General features: G+C 40.5%; 1 protein-coding gene across 1 annotated transcript in view; it reads right to left on the bottom strand.

Annotated features, from left to right (window-relative positions):
• grin3a (glutamate receptor, ionotropic, N-methyl-D-aspartate 3A) overlaps window positions 1-17,543 on the bottom strand; it is a 57,966-nt gene that overhangs the window by 14,419 nt on the left and 26,004 nt on the right. The window contains exons 3-7 of the mRNA XM_037116301.1: window positions 15,036-15,705; window positions 13,713-14,096; window positions 11,433-11,578; window positions 5,789-5,904; window positions 4,818-4,969 (exon numbers count right to left, since the gene is read on the bottom strand). Coding sequence (XP_036972196.1) covers window positions 4,818-4,969; window positions 5,789-5,904; window positions 11,433-11,578; window positions 13,713-14,096; window positions 15,036-15,705 — 1,468 coding nt within the window. The remainder of the gene's footprint in view (window positions 1-4,817; window positions 4,970-5,788; window positions 5,905-11,432; window positions 11,579-13,712; window positions 14,097-15,035; window positions 15,706-17,543) is intronic.

Here is a 17,543-nt window from a genome sequence, read left to right as displayed (position 1 = left end):
TGTACCGCCTCTGTTCTAGCAAGTTTGGCCGACCTCCCGGGAGTCATCGCTTCCCATTATTTTGTCAAAATTCCATTAAAAACAGCTCACATGGACAAAACGCTGCGCTGACAAACCTAATGCATCATGCATTTTTGTTTTCCCATAACTTGACTTCATAACAGCACAATCAGGGCGGCGGGGGAAACAAGAAATGAGTGTGAGGAGACTGTTGCTCAGGTTTGCTTTCAACTCTGTTTTTCACTCCTATCAGAAGTAAACAACAGTGTGAAGCAGCGGGGGAATCATATTAGTCTCCAAAATGAATAATTAACAGTGTAAAAAAGTGACTGAAGTGAAAATGTCATTTGCCCGTGCACAGAATATTATAGTATACAGAACATTTCCCAGATAATGAGACACCTGAAAAAATGATATCACCTTCACTTAGTTTCCTCTCCTGGGAAAATAAAGCATGTGTCTCATTTTAAATCACTGAGATTTGATGATTTTTCTGCGTCTCTGATGCCCACATCTTCATTTGCACTCACTCTACGCCGAATGTGTCACTTTGGAGAAAACCCCTCCCTTGTTAGTCTGCCAGCGTAGCCGTCTACCACTGTGACATCACACTTTTCTTAATGGAGCACCTGTTGCGGTTACTGCAGATGTACATTCCCATATGAATCTCTTTACTGCTGAGTATGGAACAGCTTGTGACACAGCCGCAGCAGCAATGATTGCATTATAAAGTCATGTTGGGGGGGGAAAAAAAAAAACATGATGGATTAAATTCGTCATTGCGGCGCCGTGACTTGGCGAGCTGGCTATAATGAAATTTTGAAGTGGGAGCGGATGATTAGCTCCGATACGGACAGCAGTAGCATCTGACTGCTGGGGGAAGACATTTCAAACTTTATGGGAACTCATTTGAATTGAAAAAGATAAAAAAATTGGGGTGGCATTATCCTGAGGATGCAAGGCATTAATCTAACCTTATACTTAGCTTCAGTGCATTAAAAATCAGTCAGACAGTTATTGTGTATCAACCTGCTCCAACATTCCTCATACTTATTGGTGTTCAGCAGTTTTAAAAGCACATATTCAACCAATCCTGGCAACACAGGCATGCATTTCACTGTATGTGACCATATAGAACAATCATTTCTCACAGTAATCTTATAATCAGAGCTCTACTTCTATGTTATTATTTTTTTTTCTTTTGGTTCACTACACTCACTGATTAATTGTATAAAGTTCCTGCAAAAATCTATGAATACCTTCGATAAAGCACATAACACTCACAATCTTCTTGCCTTTGATCACAATTTATTTCTTGGTAATGTTAAGTTTGGCCCCCTTAATGTCAGGTAATTGAATAATATGTCATTTATTGGTATTGATTTTATTACATCAAATGGGATCAACTTCTTTGGGGTGACAGAGTTGGCCCAATGCCAGAGAGATTGGCCACCTCGCCGAGGCCAATCCATCAGATTTTTCATCTTTTCAGAATGCCAGGCTGCTGCTGCTGCTGCTGGTGGTGGTGTAGCAGTCATTCATCGGAATAAAAGATTGCTAAAAAAAAAACTGCTGAGCAGGACTAAACTGAGCCAGCCTCGTGAGTAATTCATAATGCTTATATCACATGACCTTCCTGCTCATATTGTCCAGTGTTTCTTTTGACAGCACTTTGCAACTTTGCCAAAACATACTACTTTTGTTAGACTTTCTGGGTTACAATGAAGCTTTATGAGAGCAACATGTTAAAATATGAGTTTAGGTTGATTTCATCAAATTACACACATTCTACGTAACTCGTTTCACAATCTTATCTACAATGTAAAACGAAGAAGATGCACATGATCAACATATTGTGATTTCCGCATGGAACCTGACTAATACAGTATGTGAAGTTAAAGGGGCAATACGAATATTCATTCGAAACAAAAAATGTACTAAAATAATAAACAGAAAGTGAAGAAATAACAGCTTTGACATTATGTCGACGATGTCTATGTATGTTTTGAAAAGATATCTATTGAAGTTAGCATGCTAAACTGCAAGCCCACGGGGCTGAAAACATCTTTCTCCCAGTGGTCCGAAGCTCCTGTACTAATTATGTAAACACCAAAACTCTTCTGATACTACGACTAACTGCATGGATAAAGGTGTCATTTGTAGAATATGGCAGAAGTTGATCTCTGATATCATATGTAGCAGAAAATCACCAGAATAACAGACTTGCTTTTTCCTTGCTATCCAACTAGCTAATTAGCTCATAGCTCAGTTAGCCCTAGAACCAGTGCCAATAGAGTTTGTCTGGAGCAAGACCTTGGATTATAGGGGGAGTCACCATGGGCCATGGAGACCAGCTCAACTGGATTTGGCAGCATGACAATTCACATGGCTGGACACTAAACTGGGACTGAACACAGCCTTCAGGACCAACAGAGGTCAGTCTGAAGACAGTGGATACAGTATGGAGGCGATTTACAGCAGCTCTGACCAAGACTACAGCTTTGGGAGTGACAAGACACATCAGGTGAGGGTGGGAGAGGATTGCAGGGACAGACAGCCAGACATCAGCAGCAGGTGAAACCGGCACGAAGAGCTAGAATATCTTCACATCTTACTGGGTGAACTAACAATTTTCTGTATTCCGACCAAACAAGAGGTGATTGTGGAAAGACAGACATAAAAAAAAAATCTGGCCATATCTTACAAATTGCTACTATAAATGACACACAGATGAAGCAAAACACTGGTCAAGCAGCTTCCTCTGCCATCTGCATAGGCAGGTGGAGGCATGATACAGCAAAAATGAAATGTGCCTGGAGCAATTTAAATGTCTGCAGCTGTAGATAGCATCTGTAACACGTCAAGCTGTTACACAGTGGAAAATGGCTCGCCTCAGCCACACTGAATCTGTGGCACCTGAATATACTGCCACTGCTACTCATATCCAACTCATAAAATGGTAATTTGCATTTATGTATTAGGTATTGCTGTTATTTACAGCCACACACCAGGAGTGCTCCTTAATTAGACATCATAATGAGCAACCAGTCAAGGTTATATGACTGTGAAAACGTAACGTCAGCCTCTAGCTAAGACAAATAGGTGATGTAAAAGAAAAGTATAAATACAGGGAGAAGATGAGGCAGATGAAGGACATTATTTCATTTTAGAAGAAGTGAGTATTTAATTCATGCTCAGTAATAGGGAGTGTGCAGTCCGCATTGAGCTAGGATCCACTTTTGGGGATTCCAGAGTCACAGCTGGGTATAGAGACAGCCAGGCTGCTAAAAGAGCTAAGTGCTCGATAATAGCAGAGCAGACTGGACCACGGGGCCCAAACGGTTCAGCACTGACGTTATGGGGACACAGGTTGGTTAGCAGCTGGAGGGTCAGCAGCTAGGGTCTGAATAAATAAGGAGGAATTACTGTACGTGGAGGTTGTGGAGGAGAAAGAAGTTGAGAGAACAGCTGAGAAAATGGCGAAAGAAGAAGCAGAGTCCGAGTATTGATAATGCTTTTAAAGGGCCTTTTCAAAAACAATGGTATTTTTTATTTAGCATTCTGAAAAACCAAAGAGATTTTATTCAGTAAAATATATACTGACTGTTGCTTTATAGTGAATTAGATAAATTAGTGAATTAATGAAGTAAGAGCGATGTCAGCGCTCATTTCAGAGCCATGCTTCTGGCCATCTAACATACCATGTCCAGCAGTCACTCTCACTTAGGTCTTCACTTACTCCTCAGAGAAATATCTTTAATAGCTTTTTAACTGTGCTTCACCGTGTTAACCAGGTAGTCACTCACTCAGTTTGTCTGCTGCTTGTTTCTTGGAAAGTAGCTGCCTGCTGCAGCTGGAATGGAGGATTACTGGAGCAGTGAGACAAAACCAAACCGAGATGTAGCGGTCTGGACAACCAATGCAATTAGCTGATGATCATTTTCAGCAGGTTGCTCCAAGTGAAACATTTAATGTAACAGCACATTTCATTTTCCATCGTCGCCCCTGCAAGTGGTTCAAATGTAAAGCTGTGCTTCCAGATGGTATCACACATTTGTTGCTTCCGGCCGCCATGCATATCAAAGATCAAAAACACTCAGGTTGATGTGTAGTGCTTTTTATCCATCCATTAATCCTCCCATTGTTGTTTTGGTGTGAGTTGATCTTGAATAACCTGGTCAGGTTTCTGGACAGAGACATTGCAGTTGAGCTTTTGAAATGTTTTTTTGGGGGGGTTTCTGTACACCTTGAGCACCATAAACAGTGTGGCAACCAGCTTTATTATTTTTGAGGGAAGGCAAACATCTCAAACACACAGGCAGTGATTAACTAATGGGACACAGCTGAGGAGCAAAAATGGCAGGAAACAGACAAAGGGAGGAAAGAGGAAATAGGACAGGAAGATCGAGTGCATTAAAACACAATATTCATTTAAACTGGCAATAGATTTAAAGTATCATTGTGTCAATAATGGGTTTAAATGTTGATTGCACTACACAATGGATATAGAATAATGTAACCATCTGTGTTCACTATAAAACTTTTTATCTTGTTTGCCACTGGGGATGCAGCCATCTGAGAAAAAGAAGGTTAACTGCCGATCCATTTCTGCTACTGAAATGATTGAATGACCTCACAGTAGTCCTGTGAGTCTGAGGAAGACAGAAATGATCCAGTTGTCTTTGCAACAGCGGTGCCAACTATAGGCTAAAGCCACTTGGAAATGCTAGGGGGGAAGTTCTCGGTTGCCACTTTAAATGTCTTATTGAAAACAATGCATGTGCTGCTTTTTATGTAACAGGCGGTTCTGTTCTTACCTCTGTCACGGCAAAGCTGCGCTTCCCGCAGGGCACAACCTTGTACCATTTGTCATGCAGCATGTCCATGAAGCCATCTGACTTGTACTGACTAACAAGCTCTGATATGTTGGAGGTTAGTGGAGAGTTCTGAGGGAGGCCAATCCCATAGCCTGCCAGTAGAAATACACAGTAGAGACTTGTTATTCCTCTGTCACAACAGCAGAATCATTATCACTTCTCCTCCATGTGCTACCATTACCGTCTTTCTCTTCAGCTGTGCACAAGAGTAAGAAAGACAACAGCTGAGCAGTAAGAGGAGAGTCTTGGCAAATGTTACCAGCGCTTATAAGAAGCACCACTGTCACTCGAAAACAAAGCAGCTCCTTGACATGTAAGTCAATCTTAAAATTCCTTAGCATGCCAGGAAAGTGTGACAAATTCAGCAGTAGCCTATTACAGAAGTAACTCACTGTGGTAGGAAGTACATGGCTTGATTTGTATTGCATCCTGAAGGCTTAAGAGTGCATTAAGTAATTAACAACAACTCTGGAATCTGGGACTACGGTGGCCTGTAATGGAAGCAACCACCACGGGAACATTTTCACAGTGGGAGGAAGAAGCTTGCTAAATGGACCAGAGATTAACAGTGTGGACAGAAGAGAATCTAAGCTGTTGAAAGCCAGAAGATTAACTGATGTGTAAACGTTTAATGATTAATACTGTTAATTTAAGGGCTGCCCTAAAAATGCTTATGGTGCAGTCATGCAGACGGAGAGAACGTGGTAATTAAAAACCAAAACATATCAGTGAATTGTGTTGTGATGGCATTCTGCCATTTTACAATAATACTTTTAATCTACAATGTTCTTAATCAAGCAATAATTCAATTCATTTCTCAACAAATTGATTAAGATGGAAAAAAAAAACATAAATGACACTTTTGTTTCTTAAATAAATAAATTGTCAAATAATAAGCTTCCATGTTTTACCTTCTATAGCAAAGGGTTTGCCAACTGTTAGTGTTTTACAGTCTGCATCTATGGAGACCTCGTAGTCCAGCAGAGCTTTGTCCATGATGAATGCATCCAGCCTCTGAGGGTCAGCCCTGAAACACACAGCAAGCAGATACGACAAGTGCAATGATCTTGACTGAAATGGTGAGAGCTCAAGCTTTAATAGTTACCCAACTATACAGCATTCAACCAGCGCACATGTTGCACTTGTCAAACAATTCTATAGCACTGACTTCCAAGGAATTTGCATGTGATTTTGAAGGTATTGCACCAAGACTAACCTCTAATATTGTGAAAACATCAACACATTTGAACTCATCATTACAAGGAGGTGTTATTTTTACCTGTGTTTGCTTGTTGGTTGGTTGGTAAAAAATGAATTTCCACAAACCTTGGAATTGTCCCAGCCTAGAATAGACCCTATTGAAGCTGCTGTCCAGCTAGTCGGGAAGTATCGATCTCTGAATGCAACGTAACATGGAGGAGAGTTAAGGTAGAACGCTCCTAAAGCTTCGTTCCATATGAATGCAAGGAAAATTTGTTGTTTTGTTGTTTGTGAAAAACAGTATTAGATGTTGAAAAAGGAGCCTCATTTAAGAAAAATACGAGTGCAGAGATAAATACTTCTCAATCGGTAGGACGGCAGTGAGCACAACAAGCAACTGCTAACGTGAGTTGTTCAAAAACTTTCTTCTTCTTCTTTTTTTTTTTTTCTTTTCACAAACAATGTTCTCAATGCTCATGTTCATGTGTAGAGACCCTGGTGATACTATGAGCAAAGTTTTATGTTGTGACAAGCCTTCTTAGTGTTTCAAAAATAGCGATTTTGATGCTAACATAGTACTGCCCTTGCACTCCCACTGAAAATGATTTTGACCTGAAAACAAAAATACGGTCAATCTTAAAAGTGGCGCTTTCATCATAATTATGCTTTTAAGCAAACGTTTGACTTGGGTACGTTCACAAAAAGACCCTAGGTTGCATTTTGTCAAGAGTTTTGCTTTAACTTTTGGTGCAGATCTGGAAAATGGGACTCATACAGGATTTTTTTGTCACTTTCTTTAATGTTGTGTTTAGTAGTATTCTTTTTTTTTTTTTTTTTTTTTTTAGATTTTCATTGGATGCTCATGGATCCTTATGATAAGGTCAAGTGAGTTTAGACAGCTGGCATCTATGAGTTAGCACAATTTGATGCAGATCCTACATCTGGTGATCTTACAATTTTAGTTAAGCAATTGTGGAAGGTTTAGTGGATTGGAATAAGGCCTGATTTAATCAAAGGGGAGTTTTGGGCCTTGGCGGAGGTATGTGCCATTCAAGTTTATAACATATTGCTTAACTATTACTCAATAGTTTTGCCTCATTGGTATCTATAAATGTGTTTCCTCATTATTATTATTACACTACTAGTTTTTGGCTAAAGACTAACAAGTAAAGTGGATAACATTGATCATCTTGTTACATCTCAACGCACTTCTTGGCATTCATGTGGCGGTATCTTTGGGAGTACCGCTCTCAATGCAAGAGCAGCGCAGGAGTAGCCCAAGGAATGTGTAAAGGAGCTCAAGGCATTGACCTGGCCTCTGAATTCCCCAGATCCCAATCCGATTGGAGCATCTGTGGGACATATCAGAACAAATGTGATTCACAGAGGGCCCACCAGGGATGAGACTTGGCTCTGACCCTTCGCAGCATGAACACAGGACCTCTTGGGGTGTATTTTGGTGTCTGGCATCAAGGAGTTGGCAGCCGATACTATGAGTCCTGTGGTTTCTAAGGTGGGGTCTCCATGGATCTGACTTTTTACAGCACATATCATGGAAGCTTGATCGGATTGGGATCTTGGGAATTTGGAGGCCAGGTCGATGCCTTGAGCTAATGTTTTTCTGAGCATTTTTTGCACTTCAGCTGGGCGCATTGTTAAACTGAGGGAGCCACTGCCATGGGGGGGCTTCATTGCCCTGAAGGAGTGTACTTGGTCCGTAGCGGTTGGTGGGTGGGTGGTGCATATCAAGTGGCATCCACATGAATGGCATTCACATTACATGTTCGTCCTTTGATGTGTTACTCATCAGAGCACATTTAAGTATAATATTACCCTAATCTACCCACCAAACCACTACCCCCACTATTGCCTTGTTATTACCAAGCTGTAGTGTAAAGAACACAAGATTTCCTGGCATGCAAATTTAGCAAGCACTCCTTAGGCTAACGAAACAAACAACTGAGGAGAAACAAGTAAGAAAAATGACATTTCAAACATTGTGTGGGATGTTTAGACAATGACGCTTGAGGAGAGAGTTGACCTGAATTGTGCCTGTAAGTTCTATGAGAGTCTGATCAGTGGCATTTGAAATGTTTTCGATGCATGACCAGACAAACGGATAGATGGCCGCTCTCCCACTCTCTTCACTGTGGGACACATATAACCATAGTGCTAACGAGACAGAAAAAAAAAGAAGAAATGAAAACATAAAATCTTCTGGGAACCAACTCAGGATGCAACATTTCAGAGTGGCACATGAAAAATTAACCTTAACACCTCCTGAGACTTAAACTTAAATCAACTCCACTTTGTCATCTCACTCCTGGGCTGCAACCGAGCGAGCTTTTAAAAAACTGTATTTGGTCTGTTTCGTCTGGGCTGTGAACTCTTATGCTTTGTATGCTATTATGCTTCATTCCATGGGTAGGGTAAAGTTTAATAGCTAGAAGCACATGGGCGCTTGTATGTTTTCCGCTTGAGATCTGAAACAAACAAGGTCCAATGAAAGATAAAGTGCCCAATCAAACACATATTGTAGACGTACTTAGCTCAACAATAAGAGGCGAAGAAACCCTGGAGGCAGAGAATGAATAAGAAAAGGCATGAGAGAATGAATTGTTTTGTGCTTGTGGATATTTTATCGAGCCTTTCAGAGGGCAGTTTAGCGCAATCACTGAAAAAGGGATGTAAATCATTCAACTTCGCTCTTCTTTTTTTGCCTTGTCTGAACCGCATATTTCTCAAAGCCAGTCTTGCCTGTGGTTTTCCAATACTTTTGCTGGCCACATGCCAGTGAAATTACTGCCTGGCAGTTTCTGCCAATTTACTTGCATTCCCTCCAAGTCTGTTATACGGAGGTGAGATATTAAATCACAACACTCTCAGCGAGGCTTTCGCAAATCAACTCAAAATGTCTTTACTGACAGCCAAAGCCTGCTGGGATACGAATTCTACAAAGTCTTTTTTCAAGATACTGTCTGTATTTTTTGCTTGTTATCAAGGACAGTGTTTGAAAATTCCTCCACTATCTTCTATGCACTAGCTGGCTGTGCATTATTACAGGCTAAATTGGGTTGCAGCATTTATCCTTGGACTTTCCAACAGAGTATGCTATCGATGTTATGTATTTTATGACCAGTGCACAACCTTGACATCATCCAATTACCAAGGCAATACAATTAAAACAGGATTCTTCCTTTACTGCAATATTTTCCCATAATAATGCTTGTAAAATAATTGTATGCATCCTGATAGCGCGGATGGAAAATACCATTAGCGACGGTAACAGTTTCAGCGGTGTCGGGAAACTCTTCACATCATGAAGTATGACCTGTTAGCACTGAGGTTGATGAAAGCCACTCAAATAAATTGTTATCTTTCAGGTGTGAGCCTGTATTAAGGCTTATAAAAGCATATCTGCCACTTTAATGAGCAAGCCAAAATACTACAAGACAGTTGTCTGGTGGCTGATAATGCTCAAGTCAGTGCACTTTCTCAAAATGTTCTAATTATATAGCAGACAGGCTGCAGATAGTAGTTGTATCTAGTTTCAGTGGCTGTGGCGAGACATGGGTGCATTGCATTACATAGTGTGCTGGGAGGAAAGCAACCGAAAGACAACCGAAAAAAAGCTCACATTTTGGGAGAAAAATTTAAAATCAACTAAGTGGACTGCCAATGACTCACATAACGACATATATCACTGTTCCAAGCGACCTTCATCTTAAGGTTGACTGGATTTAGTGGGAAGCTATTTGGTTCAGTTAAGGCACTACTGATGGTAACAACTCATACTCACCACCGACAGGGTGTGATATGTAACTGAGGATCGCCCATCCTTTGTTTGCCTCTCGGGTCTCTCAAAGACAGTGGCATACTGTGTTGTTCATTACCCACAATCTTGGTTAGGTTGGTTGGGTTTAGGAATGCATCATGGTTTGGTTTTAAATAGCTATATCACTTATGTAACTAATGTTAGCTACATGTCTTAACTACAGTGGTTTGTTAAAATAACTCTTTGCTCCCTGCGTGACCTCTTCCTTAATCAGACCTTTTCGCCTTTTATACTGCTTCACCAGTCCTCCTCCTTTGCTGTCATAATAATTCAAATAATGTATTAAAGGTGAGATATTTTAACTTACTTACATATTTAATTCATATCACTTAAGTTACATATGTAGTTTGGGTTCCTACACCACTGAATCGGCAGTCGTTTTAATCCAAACCACAATTTTTCCTACACCTAGTTTTAGTGCCTTACCAACTCCGACCATACAATGAAAGTCTGGTACGCCTGTCGCTGTTAATTTTTGCAATGGTCAGACGTGACCGCCTAGCAAGAAACGTCTACATAGGTTGAAATAAGCTGCTTTCACGGTTTAAACTGTAATACGACCCCCTAATCCCACCCATAATCATTCCCACAAATCATATTGTAATCATAATATCAGTATGAGTTTTTTTTCATCACATCTGGAGGTCTCAACTTCTGGTTAGAAATGTAAAATGTCTTTGTTCCATGTTGCAATCAAAACTATACAAAATATAATTCGTAATAACATTTGGCAATCCCCAAAATCTACATTTAATCTCCACATACAACACAATACAATAGATACAATATACTATTACAGTGGATTTAAGTATGCAATAAATTTAAAATGAAGTATGTGGTTATGTAAATGATAACCAGTGGTGTGTCCCTTGGGGAGTAAACCCTGAACACACTGATGGTAACACTGCACACACTGTGACACACTTGTATGCTGTCTTGTTACCCAGATGTAATTTTCTAAAGATGACATTTTCCCTTAAACCCTCTAATCAGCATATTACAAGCTCAGTGAAAAAAAAACAAAAAACAAATCTTGTTTCATCCATTCAAATTGTGTCCTATGCAGCCAAGACCCGCATTCCAGCTGCCTTTCCTCACTATATTCTGCTTTGCTCCGCGGGGATGCCGGTTGAATGTCGAAGCAGCTTAGGATGACAGCGATGGCAGGGTAAGGAGGAGGATATCTGAATGCAAACAGGCGTGCTCGGGGTGGGGAGAGACTGATTTTTTTTTTTTCCTTCACATTTCAACTTTCCTTGGACACGCAGCTCACATTCCTGTTTTGCAAAATGGTACAGATTTTTTTTTTTTTTTTTTTTTTTTTCCATTTATGCAACCAGAGAGAAGTTGATTTTCAGGGAAGGATGACAGCATGAGATACAGACTTAAGGTAGTTACTGAATATTAGAGTACAGATAACAGCAGTACCGGGCTCAGTGATGACAGAGCGTGATTTCGTAGGTCATGGGCCTGAATGTTTATGAGTGTGTCTGCAAGATGCATGCAGCATTAAGTCTTACTTGAGATGATGTATGCCGTCTGGTGTTGCCGGGACGTTGTATCTTCTCATGTACTCGTGCATCTCAGGGAAACTCTTCTTGAGGTAGTCCTCAGCGCTGCTTTCTTTCACTGTGGCGAATCGGAATCCCTGAGAGGGATGGTGCAACTGAGGGAAAGAAGCATTGATATTGATTAATATTGATATTTCTCACTTTAGTTTCTCTTCTCATCAGTTGGAGTTTCTTCTGTCAGATGCAGCAGCAAAGTTTGCCTGAAACTTCATACAGATTGGCTTCTCTCCTTTTCTCTTCTGGAACCAGATCTCAATATCCCTGCACTTTCTTTTGATTCACAGACTTGGTGAGTTGACAAAAAGCATTAATTACTTCACACCAATTGCCCTCACAAAGGTGGATTTAATTAAAGAATATATTTGCTGACTTTAAAAGACTGTACTCTTCACAGGCGTGGCTCTCCTAAAGGCCACCTACCCTTTTAGGTCTGCAATTTTATCAACAAATTGTTCCAAGAGTAACTCTACAGCAGCCTGTTAGTCATCGTGAACTGACGGACCTGTCCCAGAAATGAAATTTATATACAACTGATTTTCAACGGCTAATATGTTTGGAGTAAAAAACAATTTTCCCAAAATGATGTTTTCTATTAACATAATGAAGAAATGTTATCAGTGAATAAATCTGGCAGGTCAAAGAAATGATGATACAGAGGATTTTAGTGATGCTGACCAATAATGTAATTAAATGTTTTCTGTCAAAAAGGGGCAATCGTGCAATAAACTATCCACTCGCAGTGACTAGAGAATTATTAATTGTTTTTATAGTTATGTCTAGGAAGTGGCATCACTTAAGGTTAAGCTTAGGGAAAGGTTGTGGTCTGTTTAAAGAAAGAATCAGCAGTGACTACGGTGGCCCTGAGGGTCAAAACACAACACCATCACGTCATATTTCAGAGCACACAGCAACATTTGAGAAAACACAATGACATTTCAGAAGCCCCGAAAGGAAGCATGAATTAATTAAGACGAAGGTGAGTGTCCGAGGAATGAAGGAGTCTAGACGACTAGAACAGGAAATGGCTCTGAACTGGGTTTTGTCCAGCACCAAGAAGGGTTGTCTCACCTTTTCTGTGATTTCAAATGTTTTCTCAAATATTGTCTCTGAAATTTTATTTTATGAAATCTTGTGTTTTCTCAAATGCAGTTTTCCTTTAAAATGTTGTGTTTTCTCAATTTTTTTATTTTTTTTGTTATGAACATTCAACCAATACCACAATATTTCCCTATCCCTAACCAAAGCATTTTTTGTTGCCTAAACCTATCCACAGACTGGTCTGGATACAGTCCTAGACTTTGTTCACTGACTATCCACCCCAGCCACTATGTTGTTTATTCACTCAAAGGAAATGTTCTTGTTAAAACAATGAAATAATGTACAAATTCAAATTTGAGGAATTCCAGAGAAACTGCATAGAAAGTAAAACTTAAACAACTCTGTACCAGAAAAACAAAAACAAAAAAACAAACAAAAAAATGTTATCTTTCTAACCATATTCTGAAAGAAATGTGAAAAAAACACTTCACATCTGAGAACAATAATGTTATTATTCATATCTAAATTGCAGACGAAAACATTATTTAAAGAAAACTGTGAGTGTATTTGGATTAAACTAAAGCCCTTGCAAACGTCGTTCTCAATCACATTAAATATTCATGACAAGATAATCAAGTTAAAAAGTCTTCAGGTAGAGTTTCATAAGAGCTTAAGGCTTATTTGACTGACACTGACCAAGGATTTGATTCAAACGTTAATCCCGATTAGTGTGAGGAAGTTGGTGACATTGTCGTTTTCTAACTGTGTCTTGAGAAAAACTCAGAGAGGTAGAAAAAAGCAGAATCCTCTCATGTCAAAACTAATAACCAAAACTGCTCTAACGTTGGTAGAAAAGAGTGTATTAATGAAGAAGAAGAAACGATCAAGGAAGTAAATACTCAGGAACTTTAAACTTCCGCTTCAGACTTCAGATTCAGATTCAAAATACTTTATTAATCCCCGGGGGGAAATTGTTTTTGTTCCAATGCTCCGTGCAAAGTAGAAATAGAAATATCGCATGAATGGAAACAAGCGCTAAAGATGAAGATGTAAATAAAATAAAATATTAAAGTAGACATTAAAATAAAATAAAATATTAAAGTAGACATTAAAATAGAATAAAATATCAAAGTAGGCAATAAAATACAAATAAATAATAAAATAGTAAAGTATACAAACTGACTTGTGTACCTTTGGGTCATGTATCCCTGACAGTTGTTCATAGGTCTTCTCCCCAACCATGACAGCAGCTAGATTAGCAGTGTAGGTGGACAGACAGAACAGACAGAAGATGGCCCAGAGGTTCATCAGCAGGCGACCTGTCCAGCACTTGGGTGGCTTGATGGCCACAGTCCTCCCGAACAGAATGGCGTAGCACACGTTGAGTGCCGAGGAGAAGGAGAACACCCGGTCGCGGTTGCGTCCGCGCGGCGTCATGCCGAACGGACTGTGCCACTCGTACAGGGTGAGGAAAACAGCGGTGACGTGGAGGGAGACGAAGATGCCGAGCCACATGGACCAGTGGAGAGGCCACATGAAGGCACCGATGGGTGCGGCTGTGTCACGGGTGCGCACCTGGGACAGGGACAAAGGATCGGAAAACCTTCAAAACTGATCAGAGTAGGACATTGGTGTCATTGTCATCTTTTTCTTCATGTGTAGCTTAACCAAAATAAAAACTGCCTCAAAGTAAACTAGAAAAAAATTGCAAACAGGTGTGGGCGGGAATCAGAAAGTATTTAGATCTGTTTTTGTCTCTCTGTGTTGTTATATATGCCACAGCTACTTCATTGTGGGGTTAAAGTGTTCACTTATTTGCATATTTGCTAAATGGTTACACGTTGGCTTTTTCCACCGGTGAACTGAAACAGGATCAGAGGCTTCACAAAAAAGCAAGATGGGGGTACTATAATTAATGAAAACAAGTCACCCAGGGAAGCCACAGATTCACCAGTCTGGCTATAATTGGACAAAAATCTGCTTCATAACGCCACCAGTAAACCGTTCCAATGCAAATCTGCTGGTAGAGGTTCTGTTTGTGACACTGTTGCCTGGGAGAGAGATGCTCGCAGTGAAAACAGCAAAAAAACCCAAGACAGCACAAATATAAGAAGAGGCTGCCCCCCCGCCCCCATAGTGGCATGTTAAGAGGAACAGAGGAGAGAGTGATTCCCACCATCACTATGCCTGTCAGCCAGCAAGACTAGCCATAGTAATTGCAGTAATAGGGTCACCCCCACAAAGCTATACACTCGCCAGTCTCGCCCCCCATATGGGGAATTGCATTAGAATCCAATAAGGTCGGACTTGCAGCAATAAAACGCTGCCATATTGATACTGACCACCAGCATACAAAGCGGAGAGAGCTGAGGTGAGGTCAATGACAGAGAGCGAAGGAAGGCTGCAGTGAGCAGATACAGAAGTGAGATGTATAACAAGTGGAGAGGAGAAAGAATCGCTGTAAAATGAAGAAGAGATGAGGCGTGAGAGAGCAAGAGGAGGAGAAGTACTGACCAGAATTCCCAGGCTGGTAGAGAAGAATGGAGAGGTGAAGTCGATGACTTGGCTTCTGGCTGAATTAATGCTGAACGACGTCACTGCCAGGTGGGCAGCGCCGCTGAGCAGATCCCCCACCAGTCCTGTCCAGCGACCGTTCTTAAGGCCCCCATACTTCCCGTCGCCCACAATGTAGAGGTCAAAGGTGAAGCCCATGTCCTCCGCCAGCTTCTCCAGCAGGTCGATGCAGTAACCATAACAACACTTCTTGTAGTCCGTGGGAACAGATGCGTTGCGTCCTTTAAGGTTCTGGAAAAGCTTTTCCAAAACCAAGGTTTCGTTGGTGAGGGGGTCGAGGCACAACTGGCCCGCGGGACACATCCCGTCGCTATCCACCTCACGGGTGAATACAAATGGGTGCTCCACCAGCGTCACCACGCGCATGTGCAGCCGCGAGGTTCGGCGCCAGTCCCCTCCAACCCCAGAGCCATGATGACCCGGCCAGGCCCCCTGATCCATCAGAACTTTCCCTCTGCGCCAGCGTCCCAGGCGGGTCCATGTTGGCTGGCCCAGGGGGTCCAGCTGGAGGGACCAGATGTAGTGATGGGCCTCTGAGATGACAATCTGGCTGTGAGAGTCTCTGGATATAAAACCGCTCTGGCCCTCGAATGATGTGTTGGATAGAAATCTGAGGGCAGTGAGGGGGAAGAAATGACAGGGGAGGATGAGAGGGAAAGAGGGAGAAAGATCATTTTATGTCTTACCATAATCAAAACCTATGGATACACATGTGCATCTTGGATGTTTCCTTCTTTATAGGTATGTCCCTGGAAATAACCTAAAGAAAATGCCAGTTCCAGGAGTCATTGGAACACACAAACAAACAAAAGAACATATTGAGAAGAACATAGTACTTTCCATATTTGACATTTTCCAAAGTGAATATTAGATTCAAGATTTAAGCTCTGGTTGCACAGTATATGTACCTTTGTTGACTTGACTTGACAATCAGCACATCAAACATGTCACAATAAGTATTCTTTTCTTGTAAAGACCGTGATATCAAATAGGAGCGGCGATCAAAAGCTGGTTACATGATGGTTACAGTACAAGGGTGACTAATGAAGACCCTCGTAATAAAGTGTAATATCAATTGTCACATATCAATATCGTATATTCCCTTGGTAATGCACAGTAAAAGCTAAAATTCTACCTTTCTTTCTCTCAATAAAACCATAATAAGGGAGAATAATATATATAATTATGTGGAACAAAAAGTGATGATGCACAGCTGTGACAAAGGTTTTCTGCTGGCTGCCTTTTTTGTCTCTTTAGCAGATTTCATGCAACGGGCATAAACACAATGTTCTTCAAAATAAAACGGAACATTGGATCATAAAAACATATCAAATAAGGAAGGTATTAAAATAATAACACAAAAAGCTGTTATGAAAAGCGAATAAAATTATGAATACTGATTCTAAAATCTAAAAATCTATTCTAAAAGTTCTACCCATTAACCAGACACTTTCAATTAACTAGAACTACAAACTTGTGACAAAGGCACAAAGTTAATACAGCTTTTGGTCCATGTTGCAGAGAATTCCTGAGAGTAAGACCATAATGACCGATGGCACCATGAGCTGGTTTCAGATTTATACTAGGTATAGTGAGGAGACCTTTCCTTAATAATAATTTATCATTATGATCTGTCCTGTGTATATTCAACAAGCAAGTTAACAATGTAGGAATGAGCTAAACCACTCACAGATTTCCAAACAACAAGCAGAATTTTAAAGTATTTATTTATTTTTTTTTGTGTAACTGTAAGCCAGTGAGGGGAACTTAAAATAGGAGCAACGTGTTCAAACCTTGTGGGTTGTGTCAATAGACTTGCTGCATAATTCTGAATAAACTATAGCTGTTATTTAACATGTGCTTGCTCAGTCCAGTAAAAGTCGCACAACAGTTATCTAGTATCTTTCAAATAAATACATGAACCAGCTTTCCAGAATCTGACTGTGACAGGGAGCATCAGACTATGCATATAGTTCGAAGATAACATGAAGGCAATCCCAGAGATACAAGACATGTGCTTCTGGGACTTTTTTCAGCATGCTCACAAGCTTTCACTGAAAGCAATTCAAAGATTGTATCTCTTTTTTCAAAGACGAATACTAATAGAATCTCTGTTATGTTTATGGCCATCCATGTGTCTGATATCAGCAATGCATTGGATGAGGTCATCCATTGGACTAAGGTAGTTGGCAGAAACCGAAATGTATAACTGTGTTTCATCAGCATATGAAAGATATGAAATGTTGTTTTACGGAACGATGGACCCAAGCGGGAGCATATACAAATTTAACAGCAGTGGACCAGGAAGACTCTCTGAGGTCAAGAAGTGGCAGGACAGAAACTGATGGTTGTTGCAGCTTATTTTAAGATCAACTCTGATCGGGCAGCATGTCCTCACCTACAACCAAAAGGGTTGTAAAGGGCATCTGTACAAGTGGCTTAGTACAT

The sequence above is a fragment of the Acanthopagrus latus genome, chromosome 12, assembly GCF_904848185.1.
Source record: "Acanthopagrus latus isolate v.2019 chromosome 12, fAcaLat1.1, whole genome shotgun sequence".
Classification (NCBI taxonomy): Eukaryota; Metazoa; Chordata; class Actinopteri; order Spariformes; family Sparidae; genus Acanthopagrus; species Acanthopagrus latus.
This window is presented reverse-complemented; position numbering and strand designations above follow the sequence as displayed.